This window comes from Artemia sp. Qi Xiang Cuo, chromosome 13 (genome assembly GCF_049724085.1).
Source record: "Artemia sp. Qi Xiang Cuo chromosome 13, ASM4972408v1, whole genome shotgun sequence".
NCBI lineage: Eukaryota > Metazoa > Arthropoda > Branchiopoda > Anostraca > Artemiidae > Artemia > Artemia sp. Qi Xiang Cuo.
This window is the reverse complement of record NC_142806.1, coordinates 10,029,181-10,050,643: the sequence shown is the minus strand read 5'-3', so window position 1 is coordinate 10,050,643 and position 21,463 is coordinate 10,029,181. Positions and strand designations below refer to the sequence as shown.

The 21,463-nt window shown below is 34.7% G+C and overlaps 1 protein-coding gene across 3 annotated transcripts in view; it reads right to left on the bottom strand.

Annotated features, from left to right (window-relative positions):
- The window catches only part of LOC148944928 (uncharacterized), an 87,504-nt gene that overhangs the window by 44,383 nt on the left and 21,658 nt on the right, over nucleotides 1-21,463 (bottom strand). For all 3 annotated transcript variants that reach the window (XR_016142677.1, XM_089098562.1, XM_089098563.1), the window contains exons 3-5: nucleotides 19,680-19,781; nucleotides 7,715-7,778; nucleotides 5,988-6,137 (exon numbers count right to left, since the gene is read on the bottom strand). Coding sequence is in view for 2 of the 3 variants with exons in the window: in XM_089098562.1 (XP_088954688.1) it covers nucleotides 5,988-6,137; nucleotides 7,715-7,778; nucleotides 19,680-19,781 (316 nt within the window). In the remaining variant the exon portion in view is untranslated. The remainder of the gene's footprint in view (nucleotides 1-5,987; nucleotides 6,138-7,714; nucleotides 7,779-19,679; nucleotides 19,782-21,463) is intronic.

Here is a 21,463-nt window from a genome sequence, read left to right as displayed (position 1 = left end):
TTGAATTCACCTGCTGTATAAACGAAAAGACGTTTTGTTCAATAAATTCTGAAAAAATTCTAAGTTAGTAACAAAGTGTAAATTGTTGTCACGACTTAGACATACTACGTATAAATTTAATTAAAGAAATTATGAATAAATTCTCAGTAAGTAACAATTTCTTTCTTGAAGTCAACTCTTGGATACACAATACGGAAATTTCATTCAAGAAATTATGAAAATATTTGTAAGTAAGTAACAAACACTTATTTTTTTTTATTTCACCTCTTGGATATACAGTACAGATACATCATTAAATAAATTATGAAAAAATCTCAAGTAAGTAACTTTTTTTTCTCTTTATAATTTCGTACAAGAAATTAAGACAAAATTCTAAGTAAGTAACAAACTCTTAATTGTTTTCACTACTTAGATATACGATGTAGAAATTTAATTCAAGAAATTCTGAAGAAATTCTCAGTAAGTAAAAATTTCTTTCTTGAAGTCAACTCTTTTATACACAATACGGAAATTTCATTCAATAAATTATGAAAATATTTTCTATCGATAAACACACTCTTTTTTTGTCTGCACATCTTTGATTTACAGCAGAGATACTTCCTTCATGAAATTATAAAAAAATCACAAGTACGTAACTTTTTTTTTTCTCTTTTTACCAAGCAGTTTTTTATCTGCTAAATAATATAGACATTTACTTAACGAAATTATGAGAAAATTCTCAGTAAGTAACAATTTCTTTCTTGAAGTCAACTCTTGGATACACAATATGGAAATTTCATTCAATAATTTAAGGACGTAAATCCACGATGTAGAAATTTAATTCAAGAAATTATGAAAAAAATCTCAGTAAGTAATAATTTCTTTCTTGAAGTACACTCTTGGATACACAATACTGAAATTTCATTTCAGAAATTATGAAAAAATTGTAAGCAAGTAACAAACTCTTTCCTGAAGTCACCTCTTGGATACACAATTCAGAAGCTTCATTTAAGAAACTATCAAAAAATTGTAAGTAAGTTACAAATTTTTTCTTGATGTAACCTCTACGATACGTAAAGAAAAAATGTCATTAAAGGAATTATGAAGAAATTGTAGTTGGGAAGCGAAATCGGGCTTGAATTCACCTGCTTGATAAACGAAAAAACATTTCGTTCTATAATTCATGACAAAATTTTAAGTAAGTAACAAACTCAGAATTGTTTTCACGACTTAGATATACGACGTAGAAATTTAATTCAAGAAATTATGAAGAAATTCTCAGTAAGTAACAATTTCTTTCTTGAAGTCAACTCTTGGATACACAATACAGAAATTTCATTCAAGAAATTATGAAAATATTTGTAAGCAAGTAACAAACTCTTTTTTTTTATTTCAACTCCAGGATATACAGTACAGATACTTCATTCAAGAAATTATGAAAAAATCGCAAGTAATTAACTTTTTTTTCTCTTTATCACAAAAAATTTTCAATGATATCCACAATGTAGAAATATAATAAAAGAAACTATGAGAAAATTCTCAGTAAGTAGATATGTTCTTCTTGAATTCTTTTCATTTATCCAATAAATAGAGAGGTTAATCAAGAAATTATGAAAAATTGTAGTTAGGTAATAAACCCATTACTGACGTCACCTCTTGAACACACAAAACAAAAATTTCATTAAAGAAATTGTGAAAAAATTGTAATCAAGTAACGAATTCTTTCTTGAATTCGACTCGTGGATACGTAATGTTGATATGTCAGAACGTGAATTATGAAAAAATTGTAAGTGATTAGCGTAATATGGCCTAAATTAACTCACGGTGTCATCAAAAAAAAGTTTAGTTCAAGAATGTACTACAAAACTCTTAGTTAGTAACGAACTGTAAATGATTGTCACGTACTCAATACACGACGTCTAAAATCAATTCACTAAAGTATTAATAAGTTGTCAGTAAGTAACAATTTCTTTCTTGAAGTCTACTCTTGGATACACAATACAAAAATTTCATTCAAGAAATTATGAAAATATTTGTAAGTAAGTAACAAACTCTTTTTTTTTGATTTCACCTCTTGGATATACAGTACGGATACTTTATTGAAGAAATTATGAAAAAAACGCAAGTAAGTAACTTTTTTTTCTCTTTATGACAAACAATTTTCACTTAGCTACATGATGTAGAAATTTAATTCAAGAAATTATCAAAAAATTCCCAGTAAGTAACAATTTCTTTCTTGAAGTCTACTCTTGGATATGCAATACGGAAATTTCATTCAAGAAATTATGAAAATATTTGTAAGTAAGTCTTTAAGGGTGACTAGCCCCCCCCCCCAGCCCTGGCGGCAAGGGTTGTAAGTTATAGCCCGCGGGCAGAGAAGGTTTTATAGAAAAGATGGTCACAAAATCTATGAGTGAGGCTCATTGGATTGAAAATCAGAAGTTCTATTACCCTTTTTCAAGTTATCAGAGGACAGCAACCATCACCCCCACCCACTCACGTCGTATTTTCCCCAAATGCATGCGATAGAAATTTTGAAATAGCCATTTATTAGAAAAAAAGGACCAAAGATTAAATAACAAGGCTTTTTCGGTTGACACCCCTACTCCTTCCAAGAGTCTGGGGGTAAGAGTTGTAAGTTACGCCCCAGAGACATATAAGGTTTTAATGGAAAGCGTGATCGTATAAACTTCGGATGGGGCTCATTGGATTGGAAATCAGAAGTTCTAGTGCCCTTTTAAAGAGTAAAAGTGATTGGAGGACAGCAACCCCCCCCTCCCCTTATCTCGACATCCTCTTTTCCCAAATACAACCGATCGAAATTGTGAGATAGCAAATTTGTTCACAACAGTCCAAAGACCATATAACAATGACTTCAGAGTAGACACAAACCCCTTCCCCCAGAGCCCAGGGACAAGGGTTTAATGTTAGGCCTCGAGTCATGTAAAGTTTTTATGGAATAGGTGGTCGTATAAAATTCAGATCAGATTGGGCTCATTTGATTGGTTGTCAGAATTTTGAGTGCCTTTTCTAAGAGTCAAAAGTGAATGGAGGGCAACCACCTCAGACCCTCCCCCCATACCCACCCATAAACCTATCACTGTCCGAAATAAATACGATCAGAATTTTAAGAGTTCTTTTGTTAAGCATTGTTGAAAGGTTCAGTAATTATGTCTTTGGGGATGTCAACCTTCCCGCAGTCCTAAGGGCAGGGGCTGCAAGTTAGGCAATTCGTTCATGTTTACATATAGCATATATTATTGAGAATGGCATAAAAGTTTGAACTCTACTTTCCAAAAAGACAGACGACATTCAGGCAAGCCTTTAAGAGAATGTTCATGGGAGTGTTGACCTAATTAAAACACGTTATGTGTAAACGCATTGTGAAAAGGGCGTAACTCAGAAATGAATGAGTATATTAATTTGGAACTTTCAGGAAATGTTAAGAAGATGACCAAAAAACCAAGATTTACAAGCTACCACTACTACTACAACTACCGCCTTTACTGTTTCAACCACTACTACTACCACATTACTCCATTTACAATATTGAGGGAAATTTGAAATAATTCAAAAGACGCAATGTGCATGTACTTTGCCAAAAGAACATAGCTCAAGAATTGGTTTGAGTATTAAGCTGAAACTTTCAGAAAATGCTTCAAGGGGATGATCATCTGACAAAAAAGCAATATGTGCATTCTACTAGTAATATTATTATCACTGCTTCATTTGATACTACAACAACTATTACTTCTATAACAACTACTTGCAAGGCTAAGAGCATTGAGATAAAAATTTTAAAATGAAAATATATTGATAACATCAGGTTATCAAAAATGAATATCAACAATGTACCAGCAATGGTTAATTGTATCAAGTTGAAACTTCCAGCACTTGATGAGAGGGATGTTCTACTGATCAAAAGGCAATACGTTAATACTATTGCTGCAGTGCTGCTACTAGTACTACCGCTGTTACTATTAATACTTCTAGTAGTAATAACAATACTACTACTGGGACTACTATTACAATTGTTCTATAATTCCTTGAATTTTCAAGGAATTATGAGGGGGGAAAGTGAAGTGAATCACAAAACGCAACTCACGTGGCAGTTGAAACTCACAGGGCACTGTGGGGAACGTTGAACTAACCAAAAACAATATGTTTGCATCCTAATGTTAAGCTTCTACTTATACTGCTACTACCACTAAGGCTACTACTAATACTACTGCTATTAAAACCAAGGGTATTAAAGCAATTTCTTGGATATGTTGAAACTCTATGGAACTAAATCGAAACAAACTATGCCTAAATAGGTTCTCAAGAGTTAGAAATATCATTGAAGCTTTAAAAGGAGCTAATTCGATTCAAGGTTAAAAGTTCTAGTACCCTTTTTAAGATTGAAAAGAGATTGGAGGGCAAGCAGCCCCAATACCAAGACCATTCATTTTACAAATATATTCAATCAAAATTTTGGGGCACCCGTTTTGTTCGGCATAGTAGAACAGTCAAGCAAGTATGTCTCTAGGGATACTGGGTATGTCACCCCCCTCCCAGTTATGCAACTGGCCTATTATGCTTCAAAACTAAATGTTACTTTAAAACTAATTCAAAAGCCACTGTGTCTATAGTTGCCAATAAGAAACCTGAGCAATATATAAAAAAAGACTAGTGGTTTTAAGTTGAAATTTCCTACTATTACTACTTCTGCTCTTACAGTTTAAATTAGCCAAAAGAGTGTAAGCGTATCCAGGTTGTTAAAGAGCATAGATATAATTTTTTGGGAGTGATAATAAGTTTGATTTTTAAGGTTAACATGAGAGGTAAAAACTTAAATTAAACATATATTTGCGTCAGGATTAAAAATTGTTGAAACAGCTTCTCTAACGTATAAATAGCAAGCCAAACTATGGATTCTTATATAAATTAAAACCGTAAAGATATAAAATATTGCTTTTTTCTACCATGAAAAAAACTGCCAATGAAAAACGAACATAAATTAGTTTAAAAAACTTTTCCACAAAATTAGTTTTTCAAAGAAAGGTAAAGAGCTCAGTTAAGCCTAAAATGAGCAGATATAAAGTCAAATAACATTCAAAGCGTGAAACAACCACAAATCACCATCAATAAATAAATAAAACTCAAAACTGATATATGAAACTGACAATCCAAGGTCAATTGTTGTTTTTTTTTTTTTTTGTTCAGTAAAGTTAAAGTTAACCATTCAGTTTACTATTAAAAAATTATCAAAAGAAATCTTCTGATTTGAAAAATATCACTGTTCTTACTTAATTTCGACATGCTCACTGTTCTATATCTGTTCAATAAAAAAAAAGTTGTACAGTCCCAATGGTCATTGAAAAACCTGACTCATCGTGTGATGGTTTATCATTTTTCTTTCCTTTTTGTTATTTTCACGTTTTGAATGAATTTTTTCGCATGAAAAGGTCAGACCTTTCCTGAACTTTGAGAAATAAAGACCTCTGTTCGAAAATCTTTGCACTTTGTGAATTTAGATTGCGATAAGGGTTCCTGATCGAGACCAATTTTAGGACTTGGGTTCTTATTATTGGTCGCTGTGGTGGAATTTGCCACAAAGCGATGCACGTAAAATGGGCAGTGAAGTGCTTTGTTCTCCTTTCAGTGGAAAAAGGACAATTTTTCGCATTTTTTCACTCTACGATTCAGTGTGGCACATCAGGAGAGAATTTATAAGACCAAAACTATTTTAATAATTTAATAGCAACTATAATAATAATCACAGAAAATTACCGTTTTAATGAATGAATAGACTTAAGATGGAGTGAACGGAAAAAATGTTTTAATTTTGATGCCCTGGGGGCCCAAATAATACACTTCTCTTCCACGACAATATCCAACATGGTATCTTCGCAATATAAATTTAGAATGGACATAAGAAATCTTTACCATTTTATAGTACATGCTCGAGGCAAGTCAAATAGGTTCTGGACTGAATAATAAGAGAAAAATGTTGTTAGAAAACTCACTTTCATTCTCAGGAATATTCGATTCATGCTCAGAAGGCTTTAAATTACGACAAAGCTCTTCAGATACGTCAGGAGAATCCACCAAAGGAACATTTTCATGTTTGAGTAATGAAATATCTTCACTAAAATCAGGGAATGTTTCTTCAGCCTCTAAAGATAATTGAAAATAAATTAACATTAAAACCCTCACAAAGGTATCCCTTCTGGTAATAGAAATTATGAAGAACCAAAAAAAGTCATTATATGGCACTTCAAAAGTAAGAAATAAAACTTAACAGCCAAAAAAAATGAAAAAAAAAACATTTAGACATTAAATTAGATCTAATGGATTTGTAACTTAAACATGCAGTTTTCTAGAGTAAAATGGCACAAAAACACTAAAAACACTTTCTTGATTCTCAAGAATACCAAAATATATTGCGAAACTCAGCCAGATCTCTTAGCCTTTTCTAGACAAATTTGTTTTAACAGATAGGTTCATCCTAATAACTTCTCGTTGGCTTAGTTAAAACTAATGATTTTCATATATTTAGAACAAACTCCAAATCATGAGCTTTTGTTAAAAATTTTACATAAATTTCATTTCTAAGAGTTTAGCTAGTAATGTATCTATGTAATGTCGTAATGTAATGTGTGATGCTTGAAGATTTTAAGAATTTGGTTTGTTGTGGCGTTTCACTGACTGATCTGTAGCTACCCTTTACTCACTGTCTGTTGCCCATAATGACTTGAAACCTAATTATCAATAAATTTCGAATTGTCATTGAGTGTCTGAAAGCAGCTGATTATCAATGACTAGCATGCATTTTGTACAGAGGATTTAGGGTCAGAAGCCATTACCCAATTTGAAGTCAATCGACGATTCATAATAAGAGCTTTTAGATTCTAGTTTCGCCATAATGTAACCAGTTAATCACTATAATAGACTTCACAAGGCCACTACCTTGAATGGCACTCGCCTAATTAAGCTCACCTCACCCTATGGCCTAAATCTCGTCCAGCTCCCGGCAGAAGTATGTTTTTTTTGTTGTTTTTTTAATTTAATTTAATAGATAACAGAGGGGCTGAGTTTCATAAGATATATTCTGATTTAATGAGATCATCAGACATTTTGACAGACGAACTCAGACACTTCAAACTAGACTTCTTAGGAATTTCAGAAACGCACATCCCAGGTTTACGATTTTTGCTCGTTTTCTTTCATGTTGTCAGGCCAATGTGGTTTAAGAAATTATCTTATATTTGAAAAAGTAGACTATCGATTATTGAGTGACACTAAATTAGAACATAATTATGATTTTAGTGTATAGTGCATATTATTATTAGTGTATTATTAGTGTTATAGTGTATAGTACATAGTGTATATTATTATTATAATTATTAACAATTATGATTTATAAATCAAAAATGCTTAAAGTAACCGCCTTACGCCACATAGTGCATTACATTGTTATCAAAAATGTGAAAATAAATGTTATATTGATTCTTTTGGAAATCTACAATATTCCTTTGGGTACTGAGCGAGAGAAGATTTAAGTAAAAGATTATTTTAATTAAAATCTGTTTAATTAAAAGATTAGGTTAAATAAAAGAGTTTATTGGGTTTAAGCAAAAGTCGTTACTCTTATTTCTTATATTCTAATCAAAATCAATTGACATAAAAAAAGGGAAGAATAAACAGTACATATAGATTTCCTTTACTCTTTATTAAACGATAAAAGACTAACCTGAAAAATTTAAGCTTGCCTTTGGCATTCTCTCTGTCCTTTCTAAAATCCGTTTCCCAATGAACTTAAAAAAAAATAAGAAAGATTACACAGAAATACAGACAAATTTTTAGAATTGGAATGAACGTGAATTTCAAACATATAATCACACATGTTTCAGTAATGTCAATTATGTTATTATTGATGTCAATTTAATTGCTATTATTAAATAAAAGAAATAAAAATCGAAATTCACATCCCCAAAACTACAAGGCTGTAACATAGAGACGGAAGAGGCAAATGCATCCATAGAAGAAGTAAAACAAGTTTTCCTTTCACCTCATAAGCGGTTTTATTAAGCAGGTAATTTGAATTTCATCAGATAAACTTATTCATTAATACACAGAAAGGGGAGAGGGGTATCCAATCGAGAGTGCGTTAGTATGCATGTTTTTGCAGCTATTTTCCCCTTTTCCTTTGGTGAAAAATGCTTTAAGGGGTCCAGTATACACAAAAATATCACTTTACGTTAAGTAGAGTAAAATAAAATAATTGGAATTGAACTTTGAACAAGTTGAAGAGCGACACACTTGCACAAAGATTTGAACAGGCCTGTTAGCTTGTTAAATTAATCTTCAATTTATTCAAATTCTTATTTTTATTATTTTTATAGACTAAGCAAAATCAAAATTTGTATTAACTTATTTATAATCTTATTTAAATTAAGATTAGCTTATTCAATAAGCCTGTTAGCTAATTTAAATAAGAACGTTAGTAAATATTATTAACAATATTAACAATGTAAATATTTATAAAAATAAGAATATTCAGATAGTCGATAGACTTGCTATAAGTTTAGAGAAAAATGAACATACAGTTTTCCATGGGCGTAGGGAAGGGGGGGCGGGGGAGGGCAGCTGCTCCCCCCCAAGAACTTCAAATTGACGCTAGATATTAACGAGAACTTGTCGTATGTTGGAATTTTGTGTTGGATGTTACCTGGTAGATGGTTAAAAAAGCTGGAAATAAACAGAAATTTCCAAATATCGTTTGTGATATCAACATTTACGTTCAATCTTCAGTATTGATTTTCGGTCTGATATATAGATAGGAGACTGGCCCACGATCAGCTGATTTTGACTTATTTAATTCTCCATGAATTGATTCAAGCGATAAAAAGTTGCTGAGCATGCCAAAGCAAAAGTAACTCATTCAATACCATCCTTGAAAAAGACAATTAGAAATACTCCGCCGTTTTTCCACCTGGATGCCTCTCTATCCAAGTGGTCAAGAGTGCCAAACCTGGACCACCCGGCACTGGTTCGGCCGTCTCTGGCTTACGTTTGGCCACCGGACAAAAGAAAAAGGAAAGTGACCAGGGGAACATTAAAGCTTGTTTTTCGGCAATAAAATTAAGAAAGAATATGGTCAGTATAAAAAAACTGTAAAATGAATTTCATTAAGGTTTAAAAATGAACTAAAGAGCATTAATTTCAAATTATTCATTGACTAATCAACACCAAAAGAAAGCCGTTCCGCTAATTTTGGTTTTCTACCTGTCAGTGGTGGCAGTTTTTTTTTTCAACTTCTGTCTTTAAGACACTATCCATCTCGTCAGTTAGCGCATAGTTTCTTGCTCTAGTCTCGTTCCTAAAGTGGACCTTAAGTTCTTCAGTTGCTACTTTTTGATAATCCTTAAGGCGCACCATGGCTATCATTGCTAAAGGTTGTAGTTTGTGAGTAGTCTGGGGAAGGACAGTTAAAAGGACAACACTATTATTTTTTAGCTAGATCAAGCAATTCAATGGTGTATCGGCTGATCTAGTGTTCTAATTTCAGAGGTACAGATGACTGTTTAGAGGGTTTGACTTGATTGATAAAATGCTGCAAGTAAAGCAAAGAATGAGAGGCAGTCCTCCAGCCAGAAGTGTTTTCTGAGCTGATCGTGATGAATCCTGGTAAAGCTCCCCTGAGTAAAATTTCCGGACACTGTTTTTTGGGGGAAATAAGTAGAGGAGGGACTGTGTTCCCAATGCATTAACTCCAGCACAAATCGTGGTCAGCTGACCTCTTTCTGCTGATGTGACCTTCCCTAATTACTTCTGGCCTCGCTGTGCAATGATTTTACCAGGCTTGTGGATGTTTTCAGACCTGATTCGTCAAAATTTAAAATGTCTTGTTGTCTGAACATGTGTTTATATAGGCTTCGCTCCAGGTTATTAAAGAAAGCTCCAACACAGTGATGGTTGGAAGCAGTTGTCCATCATAAGCTTGTACCTTCTGGCATTCTTACTGATAAGAGTTTTAAGGCAATCCATAAAAACACTGTACCAATCTTTACCTGTAATTCCTCCACTGCCTCCACTGCCTTTGCAGTTCCGTTATCCGGTACTTTTATATTCTTAATAATGGCATAAGTGTATGCAAATTTACACGCTTCTAGGGGAATACAGTCGAAAGCATATCAGATATCATTTTCAAGTAAGTTTTTAGTCTTTTTCTTGTTCCTCTGTAAATATTTATCATGTGTTGTAACAGGGTGTAAAGACACTCAGGTCCAGACTTTTTAGAGGGATATTCAGCTTCTCAACTTTTTTATGTAGTCTTGCAGCGTTCCTCTAGGGACACCCATTGCACTTCCAGAAAATCCAACCGACTTCTTGTAGAATAAGACAGAAAAAACTACTGTTTCATTTTCTTCTGGATCACAGCCACCTCCCTTTCTTTTCTCATCTGTTTTACTTTTAAGCATTTTATCTTGAATGAAATTTAAAAAGAAAAATAGAACTTCAGTTCACCTACTGTTCTGACAGGATTAAACAACGCCTGAATTAACACAGTTTTGGGTTTTAAGCTTGCCTTCAACCTTTCAATATGCTGTTTACACAGCTTTTACAAGCATAGCCCACTTTTGGACACCTTGGTACAGCATGCCAAATTTACCCTGGGTATTGTGGCCGAACATAGGAGTTCGCTATCCCGCAGGATAAAAAAAATACTAACAGCAAACTGGTGAAGATGACACTTCCCGGAAGCTGCAAAAAACAGGCAAATAATAAGAGAATACAATGTGAGTTTACACTGCGGGTTTTCTTGTATTCGTAATTTGGCGTAGGCTTTCAGACAAAATTGAACAAAATTACAGAGTTAATCACCATAAATCCTGATCCAATCTGATATTTTTGGTAAAAGTATTAATTAAGGTCAGACATTTTAATAACATACACTGCCATCTGTCAGAGCTTTTATAATCCACCAGAAGCCCCATAGGTTTTTATATTGAAACTGTTTGCTTTGGCGAAACGTGGGTTGGTCTCCCCTATATCAATTTTGATATTTAATTTTGCCCATCTGTAAACTTTTGAATTGAATTCTTAGAAGAAGCTGTTATCTAACCATAATGTGATTTGTGTCAAATCGCTTTTGTGGTGTTTATGTTTTCTGGAAATTGTAAGTAGGATAGTGGGTCTCTTATACTATACTATTGCAGGAAAAGTAGAGCATGGAAAATGTTAAAGGCCAAGTTTTAACGAAATATAGAATGACTAGTTTCTAAGGACCTATATTCAAAGGACCTCGGGAAGTGTTAGTAAGACCCCTCTCCCCTCCATCACAGAAGCGGTTGCCCAACTCTACACAAGATGCTGCCTACGCCCATGCAGTTTTCACCTGTACTAAGACAGTTAGCACCAACACCGTGCATGCCAAACAAAAAGAAACAAAACATTCACAATAATAAGACTTGGAGTAGCAACCTTAAATCTATTGGCCTGATTTTCTCCTTACTTACAGTTCATTACCACAAACTATTTGATGAACAACCTTGAGCTAGGCGTTTTATTTTTCGTAAAATCAACGACAAAAAAGAGAAAAACATTATCAATCTGAAAATACACTTAGTCATTACTGAGATATTCTGATGGCTTTTTGACAACTTGTATGCCCATAGTGTTTTTTTTTATTATTATTATTTATTTAATTCATCAGCCTCTTCAACATACCCATAAAGATTTAACTTAATACCCTTAGCCATTTCTGAGAAATTCCATATATGCCCTTTTAACAATCTGGATGCATGTAATCTCTTTGATTTAGCTAACTATCTTCCTCACTATCACCTGAAAAAAATTAGTGCACTTACCTGGATAACAATTACCCTTTTACAAATGCTTACAGAGGCATTTGATTTAGTTCACCTCCCAAACATCATGCTCCAAACGTTCTGACGTAATACCGTTAGCTGTTCATGGAATATTGCACAGACAGCCTACTGGTTTTTGTGAAATCACTCCCTAGTTTTTTTGAAGCCGTGTAAGTTGTTTATTTTTACCCCCCCCCCCCCATGGTTTTGAGAAGTCGTGTAAGTCGTTTGTTTTGACCTCATTAAGCTCCCAAGTACTCAATTCTGAGACAATCTAAGTTGTATTTCCTTCTCCTGAAAACACTTTTGCATTTCCAAACTTCTTGGTAAAGAAATAACTAATTGTCGTTTTCAACAGTCTTTTTAATTAAATTAGGTTTAAAGCGACCAGACTGATAGCTACTCATGCCTTAAAAACCTACTTACGCTCGCGCATGATTTGTTTTTGTCTGGTCGTTCGGATTTAGCTCCTTCTTTATGTGAAGGCTTTTAAATCGTCTATTTTGGCATCATCCTCTTGACAGGTGCTCAATTCAGTCAGGGACAGTCTAAGTTGTATTTTCCTTCTCCTGAGAAGACTTTGGGATTTTCGGATTTCTCAGTAGAGAAATCGTTGATTTTACCATTAGCTACGACTGAAGCTAAACAATCTTGGAATTAAACAGAGTCGTGTTAATTACGCCAGGGTTAAAGGGAACGGGTCTGGTAGCGAAGCAATAGTAACTGGCCTTAACAATCTGTTTACGCTCACATTTGATTTATTTCCGTCTGATGGCTCAGTAGTTTGGGAAAATAAAACTGAAGCCTGACAAGATAATTTGAACAAACTAAAAGCAACAGAAAAGATTACGCGCATGAATTTTTCGGTCAAACTTTGACTACGAGTGGAAAAGAAGGCAAGTAATTTTTAAAACAATGGAAAAATTAATTAGAATTCAAAGAAAAGGAGCCCCACGGAACCCTTTCAAAGCAAGTGCATAAAGGATAGTGAGAAAACTCGACTAGAATATGACGTTGAGATACATACTACGCTTGAGAAGGACAAGCAAGACTTGGCTATGTACCCAGAATTTTTTCCTTGGGACAGGAGTACATTTGAAGATCCTGGGATAGCTCATTAAGTCGGGAGGTAAATTTTGTCTGGGACGAAAGTAATGAGTAACAGTAAAACTTCTAACGAACAGAAATTAGATAAGAAATGATTCCAAATGTGTGCCTCCGTCTATTTATGGTAATTTTTATGTCAGGCTATCGATCAACACAGATTAAGAGGAGTCAAAAATAGGACAAGACAATTCTGATCAAAGACCTAGCAAGGTATTTCTTACATGTTTTACTAAGCTTAAACACATTTAAGCATTAGTTGCTGGTTCCAATGAAATTGCAAAGACTGCCTGGGAAAATTTTACATTGAATGCAAGAGATATTTTGGTGGAAACACAATCTACATCATCTTCTGTGTTTGAGCTATGTAAAGAGTTAACAGTCGATTTCACTGAAGAACTTCTTAATATTTCAAGAATTAATGGAGTTGTTCTCAAAAGTTGCAGTGACAATTTTGAAAGTATATTTCACAAGGGTCCAGGAATAAGGAAGCCAATCTGTAGCGAAAACCAAAGGAAGTACCTTGTTTCACGTGGTCTTAATCAACAAAAGCTGAGTGCATTCCCAGTTCATCCTTCAATATAAAAAATAAAACTCTGGCGTTTTCATCCGGGATGGTATGAGGATTACCAGCTCTTAAAAAAAAATATTGAGAATAATGCTCCCTTCTGCTTCCTGTGTTTCCTTTTCTCTAGTTATCTCAGGAGCAACCAATTCGAAAAAGTTTTGGTGGAAGTCGGCCTGCGTCAATGGCACAAAATGAAGAGCAAATAAAAGTCAAAACAAGGAAAACTGGCAAGACAATTCTCCACCGAGTCACAAAAAGTTGTTTTATTCTATTTTTTTTTTTTTTTTACTTTATCAATAACAGCAGTCATAGGGATTCCTTATGTGATAAAAGCACTCGAACTATGGTTTTACAGCAAGCAAAAGGTAGAGAGACAAACAGATAATTGTTAAATTTTTGTCTGACTCTGCAGGGACCCTAGCGACACTGGGTATTGGCCTAAGGATAACTGAAGAACAAAACTGAAACTTTGTTCAAATTGTTTAACCTCTAGCGACATAAGTGGCAGCGCTTTATACCCGATACAGACCATAGTAATCTACCTATTTACCCACAAAGATTTTAGACGAAGTTTTGTATTCATTATATTATTCTGTGATAGGTACCCGATGCTTCACATTATGATAACTTTGTCGACATAATCCGCAATACCAGCACGGAAAGGAAACCTAGAAAGAGATTATTAGATGTTAGCGAGGCTAATGACGAAATCGGACAGGGTATGGCAGAAAGTAAAATAGGAAAATCGTCAAGGAAAGGAATTCCTCTGGTTAAACTAGCTTTGCAGTCTTATGACTATGCAAGTGCTATGTCTGGTCAATCATGTACAAGATCAGGATAGCAACAGAAAAACTTGAAGAAGAAATCAACCTCATCGACGCAATCGAGATAATTGAAGCTATGAAGAAAATTTTCGAAAGAATATAGGACGATGAAATTAAAAAAATTCATTGACAATGCAAAAGTGTTTACCAGAATGAGAGAAGTCGATCCAGAGGCAGATTTTGTCAGACATCATCATTGGCAACTTAGACCGTCTCGTTTTGACAGCCAAGCTCAGAGTCAAGACGAGATCTCAAGGTTACAGTTGTATAGACAACATTTTAGAATCCTGCTTGAAAGGTTGACTAAAATATTGGGAGTTAATCTCAGAGCTTGCCTTGTCAATTATCAGCCATTTTGATCCGAACTTTGGCCTCCTTTTAAAAAATAGATTTTCAATAGCAGATATTGAGCTAGTAACAACGGGTTTTCCAAACCAAGAAAGACCGCCATAGTCTAGTGCTTTTCAAGTAAATCTTGAAGTTCAGTTTCAGTTTTGCCGAAGTGATACTTGCTTAAGAGAAATCCTAGGTGAACGAAATTGCCGGCAAAATCAGCTTAAGCAACCAAGTCACATTTGAAAATTGGCTGCAACAGCACCTGTTGGATTTGTTGCTGCCGAAAGAACATTTAGCAAGCTCAAGTTTGTTAAGAATTTACTGAGAACTATCGCGATTGATTTTTGACTAAATTCCTTTTATTGTTGGCTAATGAAAAAACCTCAACAATACCATTGACTTAAACAAGAGTCTCTAGTGATGGTCCACTTTGAAGAACAGGCAACTATAAACATAGCTGTCCTTAGTTACGCATGATGTACTCCATTTTAGCTTCTTCTTTGTCTACATACATAAGTATAAGTTATAGAATGTTAATTATAATACATTTTCACGATTCGTATAATGTGACCTAGGAGCCGTTTAAATCATGAGATCTCAGCCCCCCTAACCCTGGCCTTAGTCCTTCGATCCATCCCTGTGTCAATCTGAAGCCAATCCCATTCAAGATTCTAATATACATATTCAAGCATAATAATTTAATTTTTTAGGCGAGAGCATAATACTTGGTCTTGCCGAACAAGGGAGAAAAATTATGGAAACCTCTCTTATAGATAATTGTTTCAACCCAACACCATTTTTAGAAGTTTCAGGCTGTTTTTCAGAAAACCCTTAAATTTGTTCTCAAAATAACATTTTACTATTCATACTGATTTAGATAATAATTAATATTCATGAATCAGCTAGAAATGACAATTTTGTTCTCCCTTGCCAGTTTTTTTTAACGCATTTTTAATTTTGGGTCACTATGGACCATGAGCCATTACTATGATACAACCCTATATGATACATTACTATGTGAAATGATATATCACAGGGAAAAGGCCTTTAACTTTGGCTGGAAATAGTGGATAAAACCCCCATTTGCAACAAGTGTCATCATATAGTGCCACTATAATATCATTTATGGTTGTAACCAGCAATTATGATGTCATTCATTTTCTTATATATGAAGATGCAATTTTTTTTGTCAAATTGATTTTATTTTAAATATAATGTTTTAATAGTTACAAAAAACCCTAGATATAGCAATTTCCTTTCCAATGACCCCTTAAAGAGCCCTCTTTGGAGTTCCAGTACCCCAGAAGTAGTGAAGAAGAAAAAGAAAAAAGATACAAAAGAGCCCACATCAATGCTACCCATGTAAAAAAGTGATATTGCTTGTTGTTCAATCCAGGGGTCTGTGAGTTTTCAGCCATTGCAATTCCTATGGTGTCTTTTTTGTTTTAATCCAATTACATGTTTAGAGGGTTTCAGGCTACTGTTTGAATTTCCTCTAAATTTGTTTTCAAATAACATTTTACTATTAAAACTGATTTAGATGATTGCCATTCATGAACCAGCAAAAATGGCATTTTTTTTTCTAACTTCCCAGTTTTCTTTAAAAAAGCATTTATTAATTTTTGATTGTTATGATTTGTGGTTTGTTCCCTACTAGGTTGTGGGTAGTACAGGTAGTGAATTGGTCAAAGGTAATGTTTGGTAGTGAAAAACTTGGTCAAAGTGATCAAGATCAATGACAAAGTGAGCCAAGAGCCAAGTAAAGCCAAGACAAATAGTCTCTGTAAGAGGCAAAGCTGACACAACTTTTTCAGAGTTGTATAAAAATGATTATTTTCACTTTTTCATGATAGCCTAACATCCTAGGGTAGAACTGAGGCAGACTAAAAATGCATTAAGAGTAACTAAGATAGCCTAGTCTATCAGTTCTGTGTACCATTTGAAGGGTATTTGAGACCCAAAATATGATTCAAAAACTTAGTATGTCCACAGGACTTGCAGACAAGTGGGCAACTAAGATTTTTCATGGCTTATGGGGCTTAACTGCTGGAAATACCCTCTGGAATAGGTTACTGCAGCAAGCATGATTATTTGCAGGTACAATTAATTACCTTTTCACTAAATAACTGTTTTTTAAAAAGAAAAAAAAATGCAATTTTTACTTTTTTGGTTATTAGAATAAAATTCTTTTTACAAAGATGACAAATTACAAAGAAGATAAACATTTAATGTAACCCTTAACTTTTCTTTTTGCTGATCTAAAGATAGAAAAAGAACTACCAGTTAACCAAATGAAGAAAGACCTGTTTCAAAATAAAAAGCTATAATCAATCATATGCTTTAAAAATAACTAAAAAGTAATACAAGAAAACAAATGTGTACCGTAAACTGAGTAGACTTTGTACCACTTTCTGGGGTTTTTAGCTCACAAATTCTCTAATTTTGGACAGAAACAGCTAAAACTTTCAGAAAAGGTGCAACTAAGTCTCTAGAAAACATGAAGTAATGAAAAAAAAAATTTTTGATTTTTTTTCCTATCTTTTTTTTTTAATTGTTTATGGTCCAATCTCATCCCAAAGGTCGGGGTGACATTGTACCAGCGTATCTTGCTAATGAGAAACCAAAGACGTGTGTAAACAGGGTTTACTTTGGTCCACAAACTTCATTTTAAAAAAAAATAGCATAAATTTGGCATTGATTCTGGAACTTTGGGATTAAAGTAACTTCTCATCTTCACATATAAAAACGCAAACTAAGCTAAATAAAATTTGACTGAAGAACAGAAACAATCTTAGAAGTCCACAAATATAAATCTGGTTAGCCTAGTTGAAGACACACCAGGAGCTGGCTCTGGCTCTTTGAGTATTTTCAGAATGTCGGTCACGGGCTAGTCTTCAATATCGTCACGGTCAGGCCATTTCCAAATATTGGGTCTGACCATTTGCTTTGACTTGATTTTGAAACTTCTGTTCTTTTCTCCAATGATCATGCCAGGGAATTTCTCCCCTTCATAAACAAACTGAACATAATTTCCCACTTTCAGTTGAAGATTCTGGTTCAGACCATTAGATGTATCACTCGTGCTCTTCCGCTTTTTTGTACAACTTTCCTTGCCCTGTTTTTCTAATATTCTGAGAAGCTCTTCTTCATCAGAGCTATCACCAGATTGTTCATTGGACATCCCGCCTGTACTGGTAGTATCTTCAACCGAATAGCTTTTTCCAGTAGGGACGTTTATCTTTTTTCGTTTCGTAGTCTTTGCTGTCTCCTGTCCGTGCCTTAGCTCCTTCAGATAGTCTATCATAGTATTGTTCAACACTCGAGTTGTGTTGATTGTATCTGCATTAAATCATGAGGGATGGCGCTGAAGAAATTCGTTTCTGTTAAAAGAATATATTCCACACTTTTTAAAACCACTTCATATTGTCTGTTCCATTTCCTTCTTCGAGACACTGTAGCACTTCTTTCAGCAATTTCGGAAAATCAGCCTTCCGTATGCCAACTGGCGATCCATTCTTTTTGGTTTTGTACCTCAGAAGTATTTGCCACCATTTATTTTCATTGGTCGAAAATATGCGACATCTAAGGGTAGCGTCAAATGCGTTGAATTAGGCGGGAGTGAGATAAATGCAATGTTGTTCTCTTTGCAAGCCTTGAGAACATCAACGCTGATGCGGGATGAAAGGTTGTCAGAGATGACAACTTTTCTGCCTGACTTTTTCTTTAAGACTGGCACGAGTAACTGAAGAAAGTAGTCTTCAAAGCAAGTCAGGTCAATCCAACCAGACTTGGTGCGATTATATCGAGAACCAGCTGGTCCTCCTTCGACCCAGGATGTCCACATCCCCTCACTTTTGTAAATCACATAAGGTGGCAGCAGTTCACCAGCAGCTGTCTCTGTTATCATGATCGTCGTTGAGACTTTTGACGAATTTAGCACCCGCTATGGGTACTTTGAACCTCTTTTTGTCAGATTTTTTTCAGCCTGGGTCGTCGGTTAAGTTTGTTTCGTCAAAATTGATTATATTACCTGGCAGAATGCCATCTAATTCCTTTTCAAGGTGGTCAAAATAATTGTTGAGCACTTCAGGTCCAATCTGCGCTCTTTTGCGCTTTATATTGCTTGCAAATAGTTCAGTTAACTCATCATGTCTGAATATGAAACTCTTGGTCCACTCTTCTCCCGGCAGATTGTCTTTAAATCGCCTCACTTTCTTCCCAGTCCTGTCCAAATATGCCTTCACTAGATAGCAGAAGTCACAGCGATCAAGAGGAAAGCTTGCCTCTGACAAGGTGATCACAGTATGGACAAAATAACTTTCTTCTTTGGCAGACAGCTTGGTTGGGCCGCCAATTTTACCAGTATGCTGCTTATGAAGTTTGTTCATCAGGGTGCTTCGGGGTATTTTGTACTTTTTAGCTGCATGGCGTGTCGTCATACGGTTGTGCTGTTTATCGCGTAATGCTTTTTCAAGGGTTTCTGTACTATAGTCAACATACCTCCGACTTCCTGGCTGTCTTTTGTGCTTGCGTGGCATCTTCAGCTCTTAACCTACAAAGAAAAGGCAAATGTTAGCTAAAGTTTGTGTTGGTACAAAGTTACCCCATTTTGACTTCTGGAAATAATCATTTCCAGATTTTCTTCTCTCACTGGTCCTCATTCAGTGATAGGATTGATTTCTTTGAGTTTTTTTGCTGACAGGACGTCCAGGAACACGCTGACCTGAAAAAAATAACACCAGTCAATTGATAAGTCCAGAGCTGATGCAATTTGTAAAAGGAAGTAAAATTTGCCAAAACTTCACTTGTAACACATTTTTTTTTTAAGCCAAACAACTTGAGCAAATTCAAAAGTAACTGGTGTAAGACTTTACCTTATGAACTTTCTTGATTTAGAAAGAGAACTGGAACTGCAACTTCTCAGATTTTGTAGCCCAAGCCATTCATATCTTTTTTTTTCAGCTTTGGTCCAAAGTTACCTCCTTGGTCCAAAGTCTACTCAGTTTACGGTACTTTTTCACTGCCATAATCAAAATGTTCTACATCATCTTCAAACTGACTAGAATTATTGTTCCATCCTTTGTCAATACCTACAGCAAATTCATCTTTAACTTGCTGAAAAAAAAAACATCGAAATAAAATGAATGTCAAAAAGGATAACATCATTGTTATCATTTTTTATTTTGAATTAAAATCAACCTGGTGGACTGTGATGAAAAACTTGAGAACTGTGGCTAATTGGAGTAAAGCCAAGACAGATAGTCTCAGTGAGAGGCACAGCTGACATAAAACTGTCAGAATTTTTTCAGAATTGTCTAAAAATAATTACTTTTCACTTATTGACAAGATAATCTGTCATCCATCCATGGCCAAATTTAATCTTCTATCCAAAGTAGATATTTTACAGATTGATTAATGAATTTATCAAACATTATGACAAAATTGAGGTTACTTTCTATAGACCTCACTTGGCCCTGTTCAGAAGAGTACAGACACATTCTGACAGCTCAGTCATTTTTATTAAAATATATATAATATTAATATATTCTTCAAATTGATTACTGTGAATGAAGATAGTTATTCACAGGATATACTTGATGTGACTCTATGCCAGATCAAATTTTCCAGGGCATATCAAACAGTTCGTGGTAATGAACTGTAAGTAAGGAGCGACCCGGCTCAATGGTAACCGAAACTCTAGAAAACGGGTTTTTGATACCAATAGATACATCAAAAGAATCAGATTTCAATGCTGATTTCAAATATATAACTTTCATCAAGTTTAGTTCTATCAATCAAAAGTTACGCGCCTGAGAAAATTTGGCTGATTTTCGAAAAAGGGGAGAAAAACCCCCTAAAAGTTATATAACCTTGATGAAAATCACACCATCATATTCACCATATGATAGAACCCTATTATAGAGGTTTCAAGATCCTATCTACAAAAATGTGGAATTTTGCATTTTTTGCCAGAAGAAAGATCACGGATGCGTGTTTATTTGTTTTTTTGTTTTGTTTTTTTTTTCCCAGGGGTGATCGTATCGACCCAGTTGTCCTAGAATATCGTGGGAGGGCTCATTGGAACTGAAATTAAAAGTTCTAGTGCCCTTTTTAAGTGACCGAAAAAATGGAGGGCAACTAGGCCCCCTCCCACGCTTATTTTTTTCCCAGTCACCCGATCAAAATTTTTGAGATAGCCATTTTGTTCAGCATGATCGAAAATATCATAAATATGTCTTATAGGTTGACTTAATCCCCCGAAGTCCCCAGGGGGAGGGCTAAAAGTTATGAACTTTACCCAATGTTAACATATAGTATTGGTTATTGGGAAGTATACAGAAGTTTTTAAGAGGATTTTTTCTGGTAGTGGGAGGGAAGGGAGGGTCGGGGGTTATGTTGGAGGATCTGTCCATGAAGGAAGTTTTCATGGGGGAAGGGAAATTGCCATGAAGGGGGCGCCGGACTTGCCAGCATTTTTTATTGGTTATTGGGAAGTATACAGACATTTTCAGGAAGGATTTTTTTCTGGAGGGGGGGGGGCTAGGAGAGGGGGATACTCTGGAGAATCTTTCCGTGGAGGATGTTTCATTGGGGTAAGGGACATTTTTATGAAGGGGCGCCGGATTTCCAAGCATTATTTAAAAAACGATCAGAAATTAAATAATAAAAAACAAGTTTTTTTCAACTGAAAATAAGAATCAACATTAGAACTTAAAAGGAACAAAAATTAGAACGTATTTGAGGGGTCTCTCCCCCAGGTCAAAACCTCACTCTTTACGCGACAGGTTTTTTTTGTG